This window comes from Xiphophorus hellerii, chromosome 20 (assembly GCF_003331165.1).
Source record: "Xiphophorus hellerii strain 12219 chromosome 20, Xiphophorus_hellerii-4.1, whole genome shotgun sequence".
Lineage (NCBI taxonomy): Eukaryota > Metazoa > Chordata > Actinopteri > Cyprinodontiformes > Poeciliidae > Xiphophorus > Xiphophorus hellerii.
Window position 1 is genome coordinate 31,821,620 of NC_045691.1, and position 19,459 is coordinate 31,841,078.

General features: G+C 39.1%; 1 protein-coding gene across 1 annotated transcript in view; it reads left to right on the top strand.

The window, feature by feature from the left end:
• The window catches only part of slc41a1 (solute carrier family 41 member 1), a 31,314-nt gene extending 12,224 nt beyond the window's left edge, over nt 1-19,090 (top strand). The window contains exons 4-11 of the mRNA XM_032550066.1: nt 5,960-6,031; nt 7,917-8,061; nt 11,366-11,512; nt 13,628-13,775; nt 13,867-13,946; nt 14,062-14,196; nt 16,116-16,264; nt 18,342-19,090. Of these exons, the coding sequence (XP_032405957.1) occupies nt 5,960-6,031; nt 7,917-8,061; nt 11,366-11,512; nt 13,628-13,775; nt 13,867-13,946; nt 14,062-14,196; nt 16,116-16,264; nt 18,342-18,527 (1,062 nt within the window). The 3' untranslated portion in view covers nt 18,528-19,090. The remainder of the gene's footprint in view (nt 1-5,959; nt 6,032-7,916; nt 8,062-11,365; nt 11,513-13,627; nt 13,776-13,866; nt 13,947-14,061; nt 14,197-16,115; nt 16,265-18,341) is intronic.
• The last annotated feature ends 369 nt before the right edge of the window (nt 19,091-19,459 follow it).

Here is a 19,459-nt window from a genome sequence, read left to right on the forward strand (position 1 = left end):
TCGAATGACCGTACTAAAAAAAAGGCATTGCAATGGAAAAAGGATGAGTCAGACGTACGATTGGGGACTGTCTTGATCTGATTTCATTTTTCACTCAACAGAATTGACCCAATCATTGTTCAACATAATAGGCATAAGTGGAATATTTGGGTTGTGATTTAATTCAGTTTTTTTCAGTATTTTACTCCATTTAATGTCATACAAATATGGGACAAAAACATGATTGATATTTTTATATTGACCTGTCTATCGAGCGATGGATCAGTAGCTTTATTGTACAGAAACTAAAAGTAACAAACAGAACAAGCCCAGTTCTAAATGAAATAAACTAACCAAATTCAAAACCATTATTATTTTTTATTTATTTCAAGTGTCATGGTGTTAATATGGACATAAAAATAACATTAAAAAAACATAAAGATGTTCAAATGCACCAGAACAGGACCAGTGTGGAGCGGAGATTGCTGCAGAAGCAGAAATTGGACTGTAGCGCATAGCATTCTGGGTAAATACAACCAAAACAAACATGCAAGAGTAGCATTAGTGGGGGAAACGGCTTGTGGTCTTTTGCCAAAGACAGAGAAATCCTACAACCGCTAAACTCTGATGCCACTCCCATTCTTTTTTGCATTTGCTGAGGAAGGAAGTTGTTGTGCTCAGTGTCTTTTTCAGAGGTTTTTGTGTCATTTTCTTCAGAGGTTTTTGGTGCAGTGCCACCACAGACGAGAGAGTCAACAGGTTTTTCAAAAGGTTTGCTTGGTTTGGCACAGTGCAGTGTGAATGCGAACCGCAGTAAGTGAAAATGTAGCAAATGCTACAAATTTGATCTCCAGCTGAACTGAATCTACTGGACCTTCAGGTGTGAAAACACTCTAAGACTCAAGATTTCGTTAAGCTTACTAACGTTATGGTTTCCTATTGTAAAACATATTTCTCCTCATTCGGCCTGGCCTCAACAAACCCATGCCACTTTAGCAAAATTATCTTACCATTTATCTGAAAAAATTGTACATATATCGATTCATGTGATGAACACTACCTTGACAGTAGCAAGCTTGTAATGAGCATGAACATGTTTTTCTGCCTGGGCAGTGCAGAGCAGTAGCAGAAACACATATTGATGGGGAAATGCAGACTGACGTAACACCAGGAAAAGTGCAGATACCAACATGGTTGGTTTTACCAACATGCTAACACTTACTGCAGCATTTCATGAATATTTCACCAAACTCAGCCAGTCTGTGGGTTATGCTGAAGCCTGACTGGACCCTCTTTGCTGGCTGGGGCCCAGCAGGACCACACTTTTTTCCATGCCACCTCTCATTATGAGCAGATTAAGACCACTGCAAGTTTCATAATGTGCTTATTACTGGAAATAATGTAATCCCTATTAGTGGCTGACTCTTGGAGTACATATTTCCTTTTATTAGTTCCTTTAATTTGATTCTCTTTTGATCTCTTTTTTCTTTTGATATGTTAATTATTTAATGGAAATACAATGCCTTGGAAGACTTTTCACATCCATACACTTTGTCACATTAGCACTGCAGAAACTTTGAAATATTGCATTTAGGATTTTATGTTATAAATCAGCAGAAAGAAGATAAAAAAGATGTTTTTACCAAAAACATTTTGCAATGAAAAAATACTGACTTTGCGTTTTTATTCCTTCTTCTTAATCAATACTTAGTAAAACTAACTTTTACTACAAGTATTTGCCAGCAAGACTAGCAAGTGAACACAAGCTTCATAATAGACAGACACCATTTAGTCTAACTTCGCCTTGACTACTGTTGTTGCCATCATCAACTTTATCACCATAGCGACCCAAAAATCTCCAGCATCTTCTAAGGCAGGGGTAAAACTCCAAGCACCACAAAGAAACTGAAGTCAGTGATGCTGATTGGCCAAATGTTTGTTTTCCCTGCCAACCACACATGATTAGCTTCAGAGTCAGTTGGTGGAAATGTTGTATAATTCAGATTATATTTAAGATACACTATTTTTGAAAACAGACTTGACTGATTATACAGTTTTTTTAAATAATGTTTTTAGATTATGTTTAGATTATTTTTTTCCATCCACATCTGGCTGCCACTGGTACATGAATGTTTGTTTTCAAATTTTTACAAATAAAACTTAAAAACATAGTGAGCGCTTACTTCTCAACCAACTTCACGCATACACAGATAAAAAATTTTGGCTGATATTTTTTCAATACAATAGCTCAATAAGATTGGACGGAGAGCCTCTGTAAACAGCAGCTTTTAAGTTTTGCCTCAGTTTCTTAATTAAATTAAGAAGTGGCTATTTCTGATACGGCCACCTTGGGCAACCAACCAGGGCAGCATCTCGTCAGGGGAAAACATGATCTTCTTTCCTAAACTAACCCTGTTTTAAATGTCTTAGAGTTATAATTCTGTCCTGCATTCTGTGTTCCTTGGTGACTGATGTTCTCTAGCAAACCTCTGACGCTTCGTTGAAGAGCAGGATTTAAACCACACAGGTGGATTCTATTTACTTGCAAAATATCTTCTACTTCACAAACATGTTGTGTTTTGTGTTGTTCTGTCACATAAAGCTCGTGGTTCTAACACAAAAGAATATGAGAGAAGTTTATAGGGTGTGAATACTTTTGTGAAGCAAGGCCTGAAATGTAAGTCATGACTTTTGGCTTGTGTTTCAGAAACGAGTCCTTCTTCAGTGAAAGATTGCCCATGTTCCAGTGTCTAAAGTCTTCAAGAAATCACATCATCACCATGTAAAGCCACACTGTGCTTCTGGTGAAATCTGTCTGCTCAAAAACTTGTTTACCTTTTTTTTCCCCCTTTGCTAAATTCTCAGCCAAGTCCTCTTCTGTGACCTTGAGACAGTAGATTTGGGCGGACTGTGGCATAGTACACGTAGTTCATTACCATCCAAACAGCCTCCACTTTTATCTGTCCAGCCTGGAGCTTCTTATCAGTGCCTGAGGCAGTGTGTGTGGCCTGTAAGTGACGGCTGTGCACCTCAGTCCACGTCTTTATCCAACACCGACTCACATAGATGACGTTCTTGGTTGTTTTGGTGTGAAACTACCGTGACGACACCTCCATGACACCTCTGTGACATACGATCTTGTGCTTTTTGTGTCCATGATCTTGTTATGCTGTTTAATAGGGCGGTGCAGTGTTGAAAAGCCCATCATATGCAATGCTTTGCAAAAGTATTCACATCTTTTCAAATATTTCGGTTTACAATAGTAAACAGTGAGGTAATGTTTCTTTAGGGAGGATTTGATGTGGTAGACTAAAATAAGCACAGCCAGGTTTGGATGAGGAAAAAGAAGGATGCGATTGTTATTTTCTACAAATCCAATGTAAAAAGTGTGAAATGCTTTGTATACCACCTCCTCTTACAGTGATATACCCTACAACAGATTTTTTTACCCCTGATGTGATCTCCAAATCATGCCCTGCCTCTTCTGTAACACCTCTTATACAGACAAGTACAAGTATCTCATTCACATACATGTATTGTAATTCATTCAGTCTAGTATTAGTTCACACACACATACATTTCTGACATCTCATTCAGTCTAGTATGTCTGTTTACTTTAAACGATATGTATGTATGTGTGTGTGATATTTTAATAGTGTATATGTACAACTTTAGTCTTGTGGGGGTGTGTGTGTGTGTGTGTGAGTTTGTAGGAGTGGGTGTGAGAGTTTTTGTCCTAAACAGCCCCTCAGAAGAAACTCTAGATATTCTATATCTTTCTTATAATAAGGAAAAAGTTCAAATAAAGTTAAGTTAGAAGACCCTTTTAAGCTTTCGCATGCTGGTGACAGTCCAGGTCTCCACCTATGCCTTGTGAAGTTTCTGGAAAGCGGCTGAATGATGTTAAAAACACTGCAGACATTAAAGAGCATTCTCATAGCGTCGCTGCATTTGTCCAAATGATATGGTACTGCAACAAGGCAGGATGTCTTCCACAGCACTCACATCTTCTTGTGGGTCAGTTTAAGGTTTAACAGGCAGTGAAGAGTCTGACAGACCTACATGAGCAGAAAGCTACAGGTCAATGGAAGATGAGAGGTCTGTTAGCCAAGAGGGCAGCAGGGGGAGATGCTGAGCGTGTTCCTGAACCTTTTGAACCGCCTGGAGAATGTGTTCCAGTGCCGCTTCTCTAGACCTTCCTCCACTTGAAACATTCTTCATCCCCTGACCTCACATCTCTTTTATTGCTCTGCTGTCGCCTCCTTGTTGTTTCTAATCCTGACTTTAAGGTTCTTTTGTAAACTCCACCAAAATTCCTTGTCTCCCCTCCCTACACTCACTTAGCTGTTCATTTGGGTAACAAATGGTCATGATTTAAGGTGTTTTCTCTAATTTTTGAGAAGAACATCACGATTCTGGTGAGAATGGTGTCACTCCAACAATTAGTTGTAACATAGATCCTATGCTACTTCTAAAAAAAAAAACATTTTTACTGATCGTCTTTGGCAAGAGGAGGTCTTGCAAAAGAGTCCCACTGCATTCCCATTCCCTTCTCAAAACGTGAAAAAAAAAGAAAACGACACTTTTCTTCCCATGTTATACAATGGGAAAACTGTCAATAGCTCTTATATCTTGCTGAAAAGTTACTAGTATGTTAGTTTAGTGTTGTTTCAAGTGTACTAGGATATTGACACTAGAAATTGGACTTGGTAAGATTTTATGTTTTGCAGTGTGCTAGTATCCATTTCCAACAACTTTTTGTTTTTTCTGGTATACCAGCTGAGAAACTGCTGAAACATACTAAGCGTACACACCGTCTGTAGCTAAGCAACAACTGAACTGATGAAGTCACACACAGCTGAATGTGTGCTGTTGCTAAGGAGACAATGGTACAGCTTACCTTGTTATAATAGCTACATAATTAGCTACACGTCTTCTGCATGTTTTCACTGGTATTTTGACAATTTATCTTTGATTATTAGTTTCAAATCTTTAAAGTTGAAAAGGCATTCTAATCTTGATTAATATTTATATACTGCTTCCAGTCATTGATACAATAAATAAGTAAGCCTGTCACACTAAGCAGTTAATCAGTTAATTGGATGAAAAATTCAAAATTGGAAGGGAATGAAGAAATCTCCTTTCTGATGATTAATGTTTCTTGTCCTTTTTGAAGGACAATTTTGTTTACAGAGACTTCGTCAATCATTTTATTTATTGTCTTGGTTGTGTTTGGTTTTTAAGTTCCTTTTGATTTATTGTTTTTGGTTGTTGTGTTTTATGTTGAATATTTAAAATGTCTTCCAGTTCCAGTGTGGGGTGTTGCATAAAATTAAAGTTAATCCGTCTTGTAGAGGGCAAGCTACAACAATGTTAAAGCTTATCGTGATCATTTCTGGGACTTTCGCCAAGCAAAATTTGTTATTGTGACCGGCCCACATATAACGTGAATCAGCCGATTCTCTACTTTGTCATGTTCTACCAGATAAAAATCCCAGTTTGGTGTTTAATCTAACATTTAGTGTAACGTGTGTGTAGGTTGTGGATGTGTTCACAACTAGTTCTCATAGTTCCAGAACCCCCCATCGCTCTCCACCCCTTTCCCCTTCCTGTGTATCTGTAAGCGAGAGGTCAGGATGGAAGAGCAGGCCATCTGTTTGTATCCTCTCACTGTGGACGGCGTTTGGATCATTGCACTCTGAACACACAGTGGACCACTGTGGCCACGGCCACTTGACTCTTGAGACCATCAGTGTGTGTGTTTGTTTGAAAAAAAGAGATGAGATAAGTGGAGACGGCATCAGGATGGGGGATCAGATCAGAGCGTCTTTGTCATGACTACTGACACTTTATTGTTCTCATGGGATCAGCAGCTTGTGCTAGCTGTAAACCACCCAACAACACACACACACACAAACACCCCCCCACACACGAACACTGAAAGAAAAGATAATAAGCTCTGTGTCTTTCTCCTTTTCAGGCTAATATTGGTCAGATGGACACAGCCAAGGACATGTGGAAGATGATCGTAGGGAACTTGGCCCTCATCCAGGTAAATGTAGCAACGATGTGCTTAACCTCACGATACAGGACGTATGTTCTATATAGTAGGTTTACTTACATCCACCTGACTGTTCAGGGATGACTGACCACAGGTTGTTAACTTCCCAATAGAACCAGTGACATATGCAAATAGCCTGTATAATGCCTATTTGGATAAAATAGACATTATTATACGCAGTTCTTTTTTTTCAAAATGACATGATGACTTACATTGCTTTCCAAAGGTACTCATATCACTTTAAGTTGTTTTTGTTTTTTTTTAGATTTTGTCAACTTACAATCATGAAACTGTAAATGTATTTTATAGGATGTTTTTCTTACGCAACACAAAATAGTTCAAAATTTAAGAGAATTAATGCAAAATTTTCAAAAACTGTGGTGTGTCAGCATCCTTTACTGTGATATTTGAAACAATCCTGTGCAAGCAGTGGCTGTTAGTCTTTTCCTACCTAGTAAACATTGTCAATATTGTCTTAAATACAGCTGCTCTGTGAAGGTATAAGTGGCAAGAAAAAAACTCATGCTTGAGAAAAAAAGGCTTAGAAGATTAAGTTTGTAGTTCGCTACAAGACATATAAGGACAAAGCAAACATGAAACAAGGTGTCATGATTATTCAAGACCAAAATTTGACTTTCTGGTTCTAAATACAGGACCCATATATATTTCCTCCGTTATGTGCGGAGGAAATATTTCAAAATACCTCACACTGTATCTCATCATGATCACAACATCTACATGGTGAAATAGGATGATGGCACCATCATTCTGCTGGGAATCTTTTCTGGAGCAAAAACTGGAAGAAAAACTGTTAGAGGTTTCAGGTTCAGACTGGGACTGAGGTTCAGTGTCCTGTAGAGAAACTCCTGTAACCGTATAACCAGAACTTAAAGTTAAAGCATGTTTACGTGTCAAAGTTAAGGTTAAGTTCAGTTGACACTTGGGGGGGGGGGAGGAACATTTTTTGTTGCTGTAGCAGCACTGTGTGAGTAAGAACCAGTTGTCTCCATCGCAATCCTCGGTACAATGTAAACATCGAAGTCAGAAAACAAACTTTATCTTGAATAAATATATCATTGAGGCATTATCAAATAAAGCAAGCTGTTATCGAAAGATAATAATCTTATATAACTAATTTCAACTTAATGATATTTCCAAGTAAGTTATTTCTAGGCTACCCTCTTTTTCGTTTTTTTTCCTGTTCAGCATATTTACTTTCCTGAGTGGAGCATTGCAGCTTTCCCTCTAATGCTTCACTTGAGATTTTTAGAAATTGCTTTGGGTTTATTTCAAGTGCAATGGAGATGGAAAAAAAAGGGGAGAAAAAAAGGGGTAAAGATGGGACGAAAAGTTTAAAGGGACAGAAGGAGAAAAGAATAGAGGAGGCAAAGGAGGAGGATAAAGAGAGCACAGTAACACCCTAGAAATCTGCTTCTGGAGGCTGGCCTGTAATGACAAAATAAATACTGTCTCTAGTTTTGGTTTCTGTGAAGTGCTCTTCACTCTGCTGCCACATGATGTAGCTTATGATTATGTAATATTTAAATGTCCGTCATGTTTCCTGGAACCCTTGGAGCGTAACCTCAACACGCTTCAAGGAGGTGAAATCTGACAGGGCGACCAACAGGTGCTTGTGTTCTCTCACAGCTGCTGATTTTAAAAAAACAAATGTATTTTTTGTCCACTAGTTGTGGTAATTGCATAGTTGTGAGTATTGTATGGGTTCAACTCTCTGCTGGGTTCACGTTGATTGATTGAAAGCTTCTCCAATGAAACGGGATAGTCTCATTCATCAGCACTTTAAATGTTAGCTGAAATGAAATCTACATGAGCCATTTTAATGTGTGTGTGTGTGTGTGTGTGTGTTTGCATGCAGGTCCAGGCCACAGTTGTGGGGTTCCTGGCTTCCATAGCTGCTGTAATCTTTGGCTGGCTCCCAGAGGGACAGTTCAAGCTGGGCCATGCAGTGCTGCTGTGTGCCTCCAGCATGGCCACTGCCTTCATCGCATCGCTACTCCTGGGTACGCTCGCCGCACGGGAACCTGCTCGTTGTGTTTACTGTGTGAAAGCTGTGTCGTCAGACCAGTCAGGCTTATTGTCGCTCTTTCTGTCCCTGCCAAGAGAATTAGACAGTAATAGTTCCTCAGGGAAGCTTCTGTTTGAACCTTGAGCGTGTCAGAAAAACACTGACGAAGGTAAATGCTTCGAAGGGTGGTCTTGTGAAATTGTAGATCTTTCTGACACTGAAACTCATTTTAGATCTTTATTCCCTTCTGATGTGTTTGAACATTTTGTGAATTCCAGCTGTAAAACAAGCCAGTCTACCGAGGGGAAAACGTGAAAATAAAAAAGGTGAATTAATCTGTGATCCCTTAAACTGATACTTTGTTAAATGGGCAGTGTTGTGTAAAATCCACTTTTTATAAGCTGTACATCATGTTGTAAAGTTATTCCCCCATCAAAAACATACATGGGGTGTTGCCTTGATTCTTTTACGTTTGTTTGATAAATCCTTCAATCTCCCATGGCAACCATTCAGCTATGGAAAAACAACTGGGTGGACCTAGCCCCGCCATCAAAATGAAGCTCCTCCTCTGAGCTGCAGCTTCCAAACTTCAGAGCTTCCTCCTCACAGTGCAGCCCTCCCCCACTCAGCTCCTTCAGACTAGCCAGCAGCAATTAGCAAACACCTGGTGGAACTACTCATCTACTGATCTCATCATAGGAGATACTTCTCAGTGAAACACTGGTAAACATGTTGTTAAATAGTTAATAAAGGAATCATGTTGTGATGACTTCCTGAAGGCGGAGTTTGAGAAAGAGACAGAGATCCAACTTGAATATGAAGTCAAATTTCTTTTAAGACATATTTGATATATACAGCATTTATAATAACTGAAGGGAACATGTGCTATAAAGTGACATAATGTGCCTGGAAAATATGTAAAACTGCCACATACAAAATAATCCTTGATTTTAATTTTCACCACTTGAGTTCACAACCGCCATCAATTAACGTGAATCTAACTAACCTCTGAGGAAGTTCAGTCGTTCAAGTAGGATTTTCCTAGCAATAGCGTTGCTTTCAAAACACTGCAATGCCCATGCCGCCCAGCAGATGGTAGTAACACTGAGGTGAGCGACATTAAAATTCAAAACAAAACCATTCTGATTGTTAAGGTAAAAGGTTCTTCAACAACTTTCCTTTCACACTGTAGCATATTATTTCAGATTACAGGATATTAGAAACATTCTCAGGATGAAGTGAGACTGATCTGGAGAAATCCATCAAAAATATGCACACCTGATGTAGTTTCTGGTGCAAATAGCCAAAATGGGCATGTTGGCCTGAATGTCACTGCTAGAGTAAAAATACAATCTCCACACACTTTATGAACATCTCACTTTGGACAGGTGTTTAAAAAAAACAGCAAATCTCTAAAACCTCAGTTTGCCATGTTTGCTTCATTTTTCTAAAGACATACTTTCACCTCCAGAATTTCTTTGAGTGGCCACTGCCAGAGGCTAGATGACTTGTTGAAACATGAAGAATTCTGCTCTCTAGGAGAGAATCCTTGAGGAAAACGTCTCAAGCTTGTGACCTTAAGTTCAAGCTTTCCTATAGGATGAAGATCAGAGGCACAACAGCAAATCTACTTTTAAATAGCTAAAAAAACAACAAATTTAAGGGTTTGGAATGGCCTAGTCAAAGTCTGGACTTCAAGCCAAACAAGGTGCTGTGGCATGACCTTAAATAAGAGATTCATGCAGGGGTGGAAATTAAAATTTTTCACCAGCCACTGTTTTTTTTTTCCTATTACAAACCCGACAAGTACAAGCAAATGATAGAAAATGTGTGATTTATTCTTAACTCTATGAAAACCAATTTACTGACAATAAGTTTACCATACAGATGTACATATACAGAATAATTTAACATAAAGCATGGACACCTTAACAGGGTTGTAGTGCAATAAGTTCATTTGAAGTAATTGCTAACAGCAAACTTTAACTACACAACCCTAACATTCTTGCAATCATATGTTGAACATTTCCAAATTTTGATAGTATTTATTAAAGATGTGTCTGGTCATTTTTAAAATATTTTTAAATTGTATCATTAGCTGTTTTCTAACTGTTTTATTTGTTTTCCCTTACTTATGTTTTCTATTGAAATGAACAATTATTACTAAAATATAATTTTAGTTATATATAGTCATTATCATGTCATTAATAATGAACGTGCTCATTATTAATCCCGTCATCATTCTTGTGTTACTCCAGAGTTTTTCTGACACCTGGAGCTTAGTGTTAGCTTCCCCCTCACACACACCTGCCTTCCTACATGCATGAAACTTTTTCTTTATGAACATTTTCACTCCTTACCGGGCAGCAGCAGCTAATCTGAACTCTTCCTCAATCTGTCCCTGGTCACGTCTCTCTCATCATCCTCCTCCAACGATAATAAAGCCCCTGAATCGCTAATTCCCTCTCCTTGTCTGCTACTGAATCTGTTCCAGCGGTCAGAGTTTGTGTGGTAAACTTATCGGTTAGTTTGACACATTTTTCTGAATGGGCTTATGCGCTTTTTAGCTTTTGTCATAGTTTTTCTGACCCGCCCGTCTCGTATCCGCTCATTTTCTCGGACTCCGGTTAGCTGAAATGGCGGCATTTATAAACTTAGAGGGGAGGGGAACGGCTAAAGAGGACTGAGGGATTTCATTGGATAAGCCCAATGTCCGTCAATAAAATCAACCAATGGGCTGTCGCGGTCGATACAAATTAGATTTAATATAATTTTTTTGTTACATTATGACAGCGTAGGGCCGCCAGATATGGACATTATGTACATCAGTCTGGACTCCAGACAGTCAGTCCTCCCCTGGACAGAAGTTCAAACTGAATACAGCTTCTTTTTTTTTTCTGATTAAATTGTCAACCCGCCACACGCCACTTCATACTTTTACCCGCATTTGGCCAGTGGCGGGTGCTAATTTCTACCCCTGGATTCATGTTTGAAAGCCCTACAATGTGGCTAAATAGAAACAATTTTGCAAAGAAGAGGGATCCAACATGCTTCTACAGTGATGGAAAAGACAGTTCTCCTTTCTAAGACAGTTATTGCTGGCACTTCTTTGCGACCATTGCCACCAAGGATCATAATGATGGCATGTTTATTATCTGTTGGAGTATATTGGTTGTTCATGTTAGTTGTATTGTCTGTTTGACACAAACCTTTAATTGGTTGGTTGGTTGGTTGGTTGGTTGGGGAGCTAAGAAGTAATGTCTTCCTGGCTCTGACTGGTCGAACTCTAAACTCCACAGGTCTCATCATGATCGGCGTGATTGTCGCGTCGAGAAAAGTCGGCATCAACCCAGACAACGTGGCCACACCCATCGCCGCTAGCCTCGGAGACCTGATTACCTTGTCCCTGCTGGCAGGCATCTCAACAGGGCTCTACAAGAAGCTAGGTAACACGCGCTACACACCTTACCTGTAAATAATGTCACAGTTAAAGTCTGCCTGCTTCATGTAAACACTCTCTGTGACAGAAACTCTGTCACAGAGAGTGTGAAATTAATGAATCTCTCATCACTGATGAGAAATTAATTAATTTTGACTTTCTAATGATTAAAGATATTCCTGTCCCAAGCTGCAAAGATTTTACAGCTTTAAAGAATGTCAATAATATGAATTGTGTGTCTAAGTTTGCTTTATTGTGGCCTAACCATTGCCTTTCTACGCAATTCCACTTATTTCTCATTTCCCTTTGGTACTCCATCTGGATTTTCACCCATTGAGCTCGATTTCTCTCTATAATTCGATTGTACATTAGTCCTCTGATCCTGGGAATGCTCATTATGTGATAGAAGGCTGACTTTGTAACTGTCTCTATGTGTCTCTGAGGGTTCAGGTCTGAGTCCATCACTACAGCCAGATTTCAGACATAGTTACCAGGTGCAATAGCTGAAGCTACATGCAAAACATCCTGCATGATACTACCACCACCATGTTTACCAGGTGGTTAAGAATTTTTATTTTTTAAAGAGCCAATTTGACTCCTTTGTGAGAATTTCCTGTTATTTCGGTTAAATAGCTCAGTCTTGGTTTAGTCCGTTGAGCGGCAGAACGTGTCGGCCATGTGAGCAGCAGAAATTTACACCCACAATCAAATGTGTGTTTCTTTCTTACTTGGCATTGTCAATCCACAGTGATGAAACTATGGCTTTATTAATTCAACAGTTTTGTATTTTGTGGCTTTTAAAGCAGCACACGTTATGAAACAGCAGGGATTTATTCTTTCTCATAGTTATTTAGTTTGTTGCAATTTCCGGCTTAGATGAATCCTTCCACCACTGATAGAGCCAACTGCCAGGTGGCATTTAAAGACAGAAATCCTCATTAAAGCACAGCTTTCCAAACGGCTTTCAGTGAGGAAGCGACAGGGTGCAGCAGCGTGTGCAGCTTGTGTAAAATGTGGCTCTGCTCCTGCCTGTGTGGGGTAAATAAGGATGAAAGCCCTCCCACGCCTAATCTTGCTGTGTTTTTGGGTGAGAATCTCCACAGTTTGCCGTCAGCACTGCGGCGGCGACTTGGCCGGCGACACACCCAGCTCCAGAGCTACAGTTTCCACACCGCAGACAGACTAACAGACAGGCCCACAGAGCGTACTGTAATCCTGTAAGTCTTGGATCTGTCAGAGACTGTCCCAAAAAACAAGCTCACTCCCTTTAAGCGCTGCACTGGGCTGCTCTGCTGAGCATATTTGGGATATTTTTTGCTCAGATACACAAACACAGCTGGTGTCTGGGACTCTTGTCTACTCGGATGTTGTGTTTTTTGTAGGGGTTTTTTTTAGGCTTTGGAGTCTCCTGCGGTGTCAGAGGAGTAACACTGCATCACCGAAGATGCAAAAGTATTTGCACTTGTGTTTATATCACAAATTTCAATGTACTTTTGCTATTTTAGGTGATTTACATAAATTTGTGCAGAATTGCGAGGAAGACATGTTTTTCATGGAGTGCCATTTGTAAAGATGACAACAATTAACAGCAATAATTTGGCTAATTTAATCTACCATAAGAAAAAGACAATGGAGGTTCATTTTTCAGTCATGCTTTCATTCAGTTATAAATGTCACAGTTTCAATCTAAATATTTAATAATTAAGCTAAGTATTTAGCTCCAAATTAAAATTTTTGTTAGCAAACTAAATATTTGGCTAGTAAAACTGAATATTTAGTTAGAAAAATAAATATTTAGCTCCATGTAAATATTTTTTAGCAAAATAAATATTTTAGCTCCAAACTAAAAAAATTTTGTTAGCGAACTAAAAACAAAGCAAAGTATTTACTTAGTATAAAACTGAATATATAGTTAGATAAACAAATATTTAGCTCCAAACTAAACATTTAGTCAGCAAGCTAAATAAGGTAAATATTTTATTAGCAAACTAAAAAATTTGTTATAACTCTAAATATTTAACTCAATGCTAAATATTTAGCTAGGAAACTAAACAAAGAAATGGTAAAAAAAAATAGTATCAGCTGCCTGGTGTTGAAGATCAATGTGTCTCCTCCCATTCAGAGTACAATGACTACGCCAACCCCCTGGTGTGTGCGGTGTTTGTGGCGATGTGTCCTTTGTGGGTCCTGATAGCCAGGAAGATCCCAGCTACCAGAGAAGTCCTCTATTCAGGCTGGGAACCTGTCATCATCGCCATGGCCATCAGCAGGTAGGCACTACAGTCTGATTCCATTGATCTAAACTGGGTGATATAACAACAGGTACATAAAAACTCATCTTTCTTTTCCATTTTCTTTCAGTGTTGGAGGTCTGATCCTTGACAAGACTGTTAGCGACCCAAATTTCGCTGGCATGGCTGTTTTCACTCCAGTCATCAACGGTAAGGCAATGGAGACAAACAAAGAAGACATGCAGTAAAGACCTCTCTATATGTGAAACGGCTCACTCCCCTGTGTGCGTGTGTGTGTGTGTGTGGGTGTGTTGACGTGGAGCAGGTGTAGGAGGCAACCTGGTGGCAGTTCAGGCCAGTCGGATCTCCACCTATCTCCACATGAACGGGCTGCCCCTGGGGGACCCCAACCTGGTGCCCAGGAAGTGTCCCACACCCTGCTCTTCCTTTTTCGGCTCCAGTAAGTGACAAGGCATCGCTCCGCGGTTTTCTGTACACACCTTTCACCATAGATGACCAATCAGGATGCATGCACTATGCAGCAGGTTCATCATATCCAGTGCTGCTTTTATTAACCATGAAAAAGTATTTATAATATCTCACTCACCTTTTCAGTGAAGCACTTCATCCGTAGTTTTCATATCACCACTAAGGGGAGTTGTCATACAGTGAACTATTAAAACATTTGTTCAGATGCTCCAGGAAGGAAAGATTGCAATAAAACATTAAAGGAATGAGTATCTGCATCATCATTAAGAACCAGCTAACCTGTGATTTATATTTTTTCTTTAATTTTGAAATCTGTGAGGTACCTTTAGCCTTTTTCTGTCTGATATAACATTGTAAAATGCGTTCAGGGTAATTTTCTTTGTATTATTTACTACAAAATATTAAATTAAACGGTTCTGAATTATCCTGTCAGCATGTCATCATAGAAAACAGGCAGAAGAAAGCTCTCTGGTCAGATTAGACCAAAGCTGAGCTTTTTAGCCTTCATGCTGGAAACTTTGTGTGGCAGAGAACTTGAGCACACAATCCCTGCAGTGTAACATGGAGTTGGTATCACATGCTGTGGGGACAGTGATGGCATAGTTACTTTGAAAAAGTAACTTTAATCGGATTACTGATTACCCCTTGAAAAAGTAACTTAGTTAGATTACTGATTACTTGATTTGGAAAGTAACATTGAAAATTACATTGAGCTTTGCCAAAACTTAATTAATTGCAAATTATTTTATAATGGTAACATCAACAATGTATCTCCAGTTATAAGGTTGAACTGAAGGGGAGATTGTTTAAAGGTTGCAACAGTACAAAAAAACTTTAGTAATTTTGTGTTTTTGTGTGTTCCAGTATTGACTAGAAAACTATAAATGAATTGTAGAGCCCTGTCCTCCCTCCCCCGCCCCAGCATCCAGGTTCTACGTTACGGCCCAGATGTCCCGCTGCACAGATTTGTGACACTTATCTTAATATTAATAATTATAATGGCGTTTAGTGGCACAATTTTACAGACACTTTCATTTGTGGCTGTTTTCACGATTATTGTGCTGCTCATATTAGTCTCGATGTTTGCAGTTTTCTGGAGCGCAGCGCGAAGCTCGAGGTAATTCACAGCAAATATATTATGATATTAACAAAAACACAGCGGGACGGATCAGCCAGGAGACGATGGACAGGGAGAGTCTGATTAAAACTAACTGGATGTCAGACAAATTCTGAAGTTTATGCGCAGCCTGCGACTCATCAAATCTGCAAGCAACTTTAGAAAAAACAAGCCCAAAGCTGCTTATAATAATCGGACTTGGCGAGCGAAACTCCAAATAGTTCCTGTTTTTACAGCAACAAAATGCGCATCTCTCTCTATTGTTTTTGTTTCTGTCGCTGCTGATACTGTCACATGGAAACGGTGGTCACTCCCCAAGACATGTAGAGGAAATAAAATTAAATTACAAAAGAAAATAGTAACATAAAAGGATTTCGATAAGTAACTGTAGTCTGACTACTGGATTTGAAATAGCAACGCATTAGATTACTTGTTACTGAAAAAAGTGGTCCGATGTCAGTAACATGTTACTGACATCGGACGTAAATGTTCCTGTTCTGGAAGAATACTCATTTTTTATATATATACATGTATATATATAAAAAAAACGTCAAATATATACATACACATATACTGTACATACAGAAGTTGTAGATGTGCAAAGCTCCAAAGCCGTATCCCCTCTGTGTTGGTCTATCAGATAAAATGTTTCATTCAGTTTGAATGTTGTGGTTGTAAGGGGATCAAATGTGTAAAGGACTATGTTTGTATTTCACTGAATGCAGAAACACCATGAAGCCACCTTCAGTCATGTTATCCCTTCTCTTCTCCAGCTGTGAACTCTCGATCTGCCCGTGTTCTCTTCTTCCTGGTTGCCCCGGGTCACATCATCTTCCTCTACACCATTAACTCCCTGAGAGGGGGTCACACCACTCTGACCCCCATCTTCGTCACCTTCTACCTGGTAGCTGCTCTACTGCAGGTACACACACACACACCTCATAAATATATCCCACTGTGAAACAGATAACGGCCTTCTGTCCTTCATAAACAAAAATAGGGTGTTTATGAAAGCTGTATCAAAATGAAGACTGAACAAAAACATTTTAATGTCCAGTGAGCTATTTGAATTTGCAATGAAAAATTACATGCTTTATTTAACCCTCCTGTTATGTTGTGGGTCAAATTGACCCGTTTTAAAGTTTACTTTTTGTTTTAAATAGTTGGAAGTATTTTTTTTGCATGAAACTTTTCCTATTTGTCTAAATAGGTGCACTCTATATATAAATTGAAAATTTATTCATTTTACACATTTGTACCAACCCCTAGGTCTACTTTATACATAGATACTGTTCGGGTCAATTTGACCCGGCAGTCAGGTTAAAGTGCAAAAAATGATTAAAAAATGTCCAATTCTATATGTTTCCTTGCAGCTATGAACCATATTTCACCACACACACACAAACACAACACACCACACACATACATGCGCATGTGCACCCCCACAAGCCCACTTTCTCACTATTCTCTTTACTTCACTAGAAAACTGCGAGAAAGCAGGTGTTCACACAACTTTTGACGGGAACCTTTTCTGTTCTTGTGGGCAAACTCCACCCACACTGAGTGACACTCAGCAGAAGTGGAGGAAAACATAAATACTCTCTGCATGACTCATTTATCTTGATTTTAATCAGCGGGTCAATTTGACCCAGAACAGTTTGTGTGTCTCAAATTCAATTATAAATATCACCCATTGAAAAAAAAAACTGTAATATAAAAAATTTTACCAAAGATCAATTTCAAGAAAATTAGTTTTTTTGTTTGTAGGTTTTTTTCAGTGGACATAAAAAATGTAAATTCCATTTTTTAAGTCCAAATGAGTAAATGAGTTGGTTGTCGTCATTGATCCTTAATTTCTGAGAAATAAAAAAACATCATTGCACAAATATTGGTTGAAATGGTTAGTATTGGAGTTAATAATCAGATACAAAAATGTTATGGAGGAATTTTTGGTTTCTGACACTATTGCGTGATTAAACACTCCCTGTGTCAAATTGACCCACAAACATTTTTGCTGTACCCTAGAAACGAACATAACAGGAGGGTTAAGTCAAACTGTATATGTTCCTTGCTGTTATCTTTCAGACCTTAAAGAGATCCATGATGAGCTGAACTAGTTGGCCTCAATACGTCGGGATTTTCCAGTTAATCTCTGGACATTGTTGTTGTTGTTAGTAATGCGTAAAAACTTGAAAAATTGTGTAACTTTATTGGTTTTTTGGGGGGCTTTTCACCTACGAAGGTCACCATCAGGTGTGATTGGCTTGTAATTTACTGTTCACTATGTAGCTAGAGCTAACACCATTAGCAGAAGCTAACAAAGTTAGCAGGAGCCAGCCCTATTAGCAGAAGCTATCGCAAAACAGATTGGAGGATAATAAATGGATGTTTTCAGTGACAATGAAGCGTGTTTATGTGTTTGTAAGTCACCATTTTAATATATCTTATAAAATATTATGATCCTGATGCTAACTGTATGCAACTTTAGTTAGAAAATGGAGCTCTGTGAAGCATACTGTCGGATTCATATTTCCAAGCAGCACTCGCACAACGCCAGCTTTTTTGTCCGACTCTTTCTTCTTCCTCCATTTTGTCCTCCTCATCTTCATTTCCTCTTGTAATTTCTCCATTTCCTTATATTTCAACAATCACCAGTTCAAATTGTAAGAGCTGAATGTTAGATACTGAGCAAGTTACTGTTTCTGCTGGACGGAGCAAGCACCCGTCGTCTACCCAGAGCGTAAACAGTTAGGTGACGTCTGCCCTGCGGTATTACTGTTGCTTTTAACGATTTTGTCCAGCAGGAGGATATACATTTTTAAACTGATGTTTCATTGATGATTAAATTCACTGGTTGCAAAAACTGAAAGTAGAAAAATAATCCAGATACTTTGTGGTTGATTTCCAATAATTGTGTTACAAAAATGCTTTAGCATCTTGGCAGATCGCGGCATGTTGCTGAGTCTAGGCACAACGTGCTTAAATTGTCTCTGCTGCAGGTCGCAATCCTCCTGTACCTGGCTGACTGGATGGTTCACTGGATGTGGGGCCGAGGCATGGACCCCGACAACTTCTCCATCCCGTACCTGACCGCTCTGGGCGACCTCCTGGGAACCGGCTTCCTCGCCCTCTGCTTCCACATGCGTTGGTTCATCGGGGACAGAGACTCCAATTTAGGCAACTGAATACATGCAAACATAACGCACAAAAAAAACCCCCTAAAACTTGCACATACTGTAAGCTTGCATGCAAAAAAACTTGATGAACTTGATGAACATCACCCGTATGCCTGAGTCTGACAGCGGACATCTACAATAAAAGGGCTGATCTCCCGAAGGGCTCTGGATGACGAGTTCTTGTCAGAATCTCACCCTCAGGATATCAGGACGCTGTTTTACTGTCGGCACAGCAGCAGCATGTAAATCCTGAGTCTTGCTGTCACCACGGAACACAGACCTCTTCATCTCAACCCCCAACATGCAAAAAAAAAAAAAAAAACAAAAGAAAAGAAAAAACTCTGACCAATGATAGATCCAGCCTCACAGGCTCCAACGCTACTTAATCTTACCTAACACCTGAGTCCTACCACTTTTTTTAATATTCTTATTGTTAACAAACGATGCACTTGGTATGATTTGATATCTGTTCTATGTGCACGGCAAGTCCTCATTATTTTCAATGGGGACGTAAGCCCTTTTGTTTTAAAAAAAGAAAAAAAAGCACAGAAACCCCACACATCCAAACAAGCCGAGAACGAATGCTTAATCTCCAAGTGCTGTTGAATTAACTCTAAAGTCATGTCTTGTGTTTTTGGTTAAATGCATTTTTTCTTCTCTGTTGTTATGCTTCATTACTGTAGCAAACGAGGCTCTGGTTTTACTTCAGGGGACTGGACCTAAATTCTCTTTTAGCGCAGACTCCAGGTCTTGGTTTGAAGATGCGCTCCCAGTGTTTGCTGTCCCTCATAAATTATGTCAAAACTTAACAGACTGGAAGATAGTCCATCAAGGTTTTGCTCATTCAGTGCAGTGAGAAATATTTTCACCTTTTTCCTAATAATATCGAACGTGCACGTTCAACATCCTTAGAGTCCACCACCACTGGTTTATCTTTAACC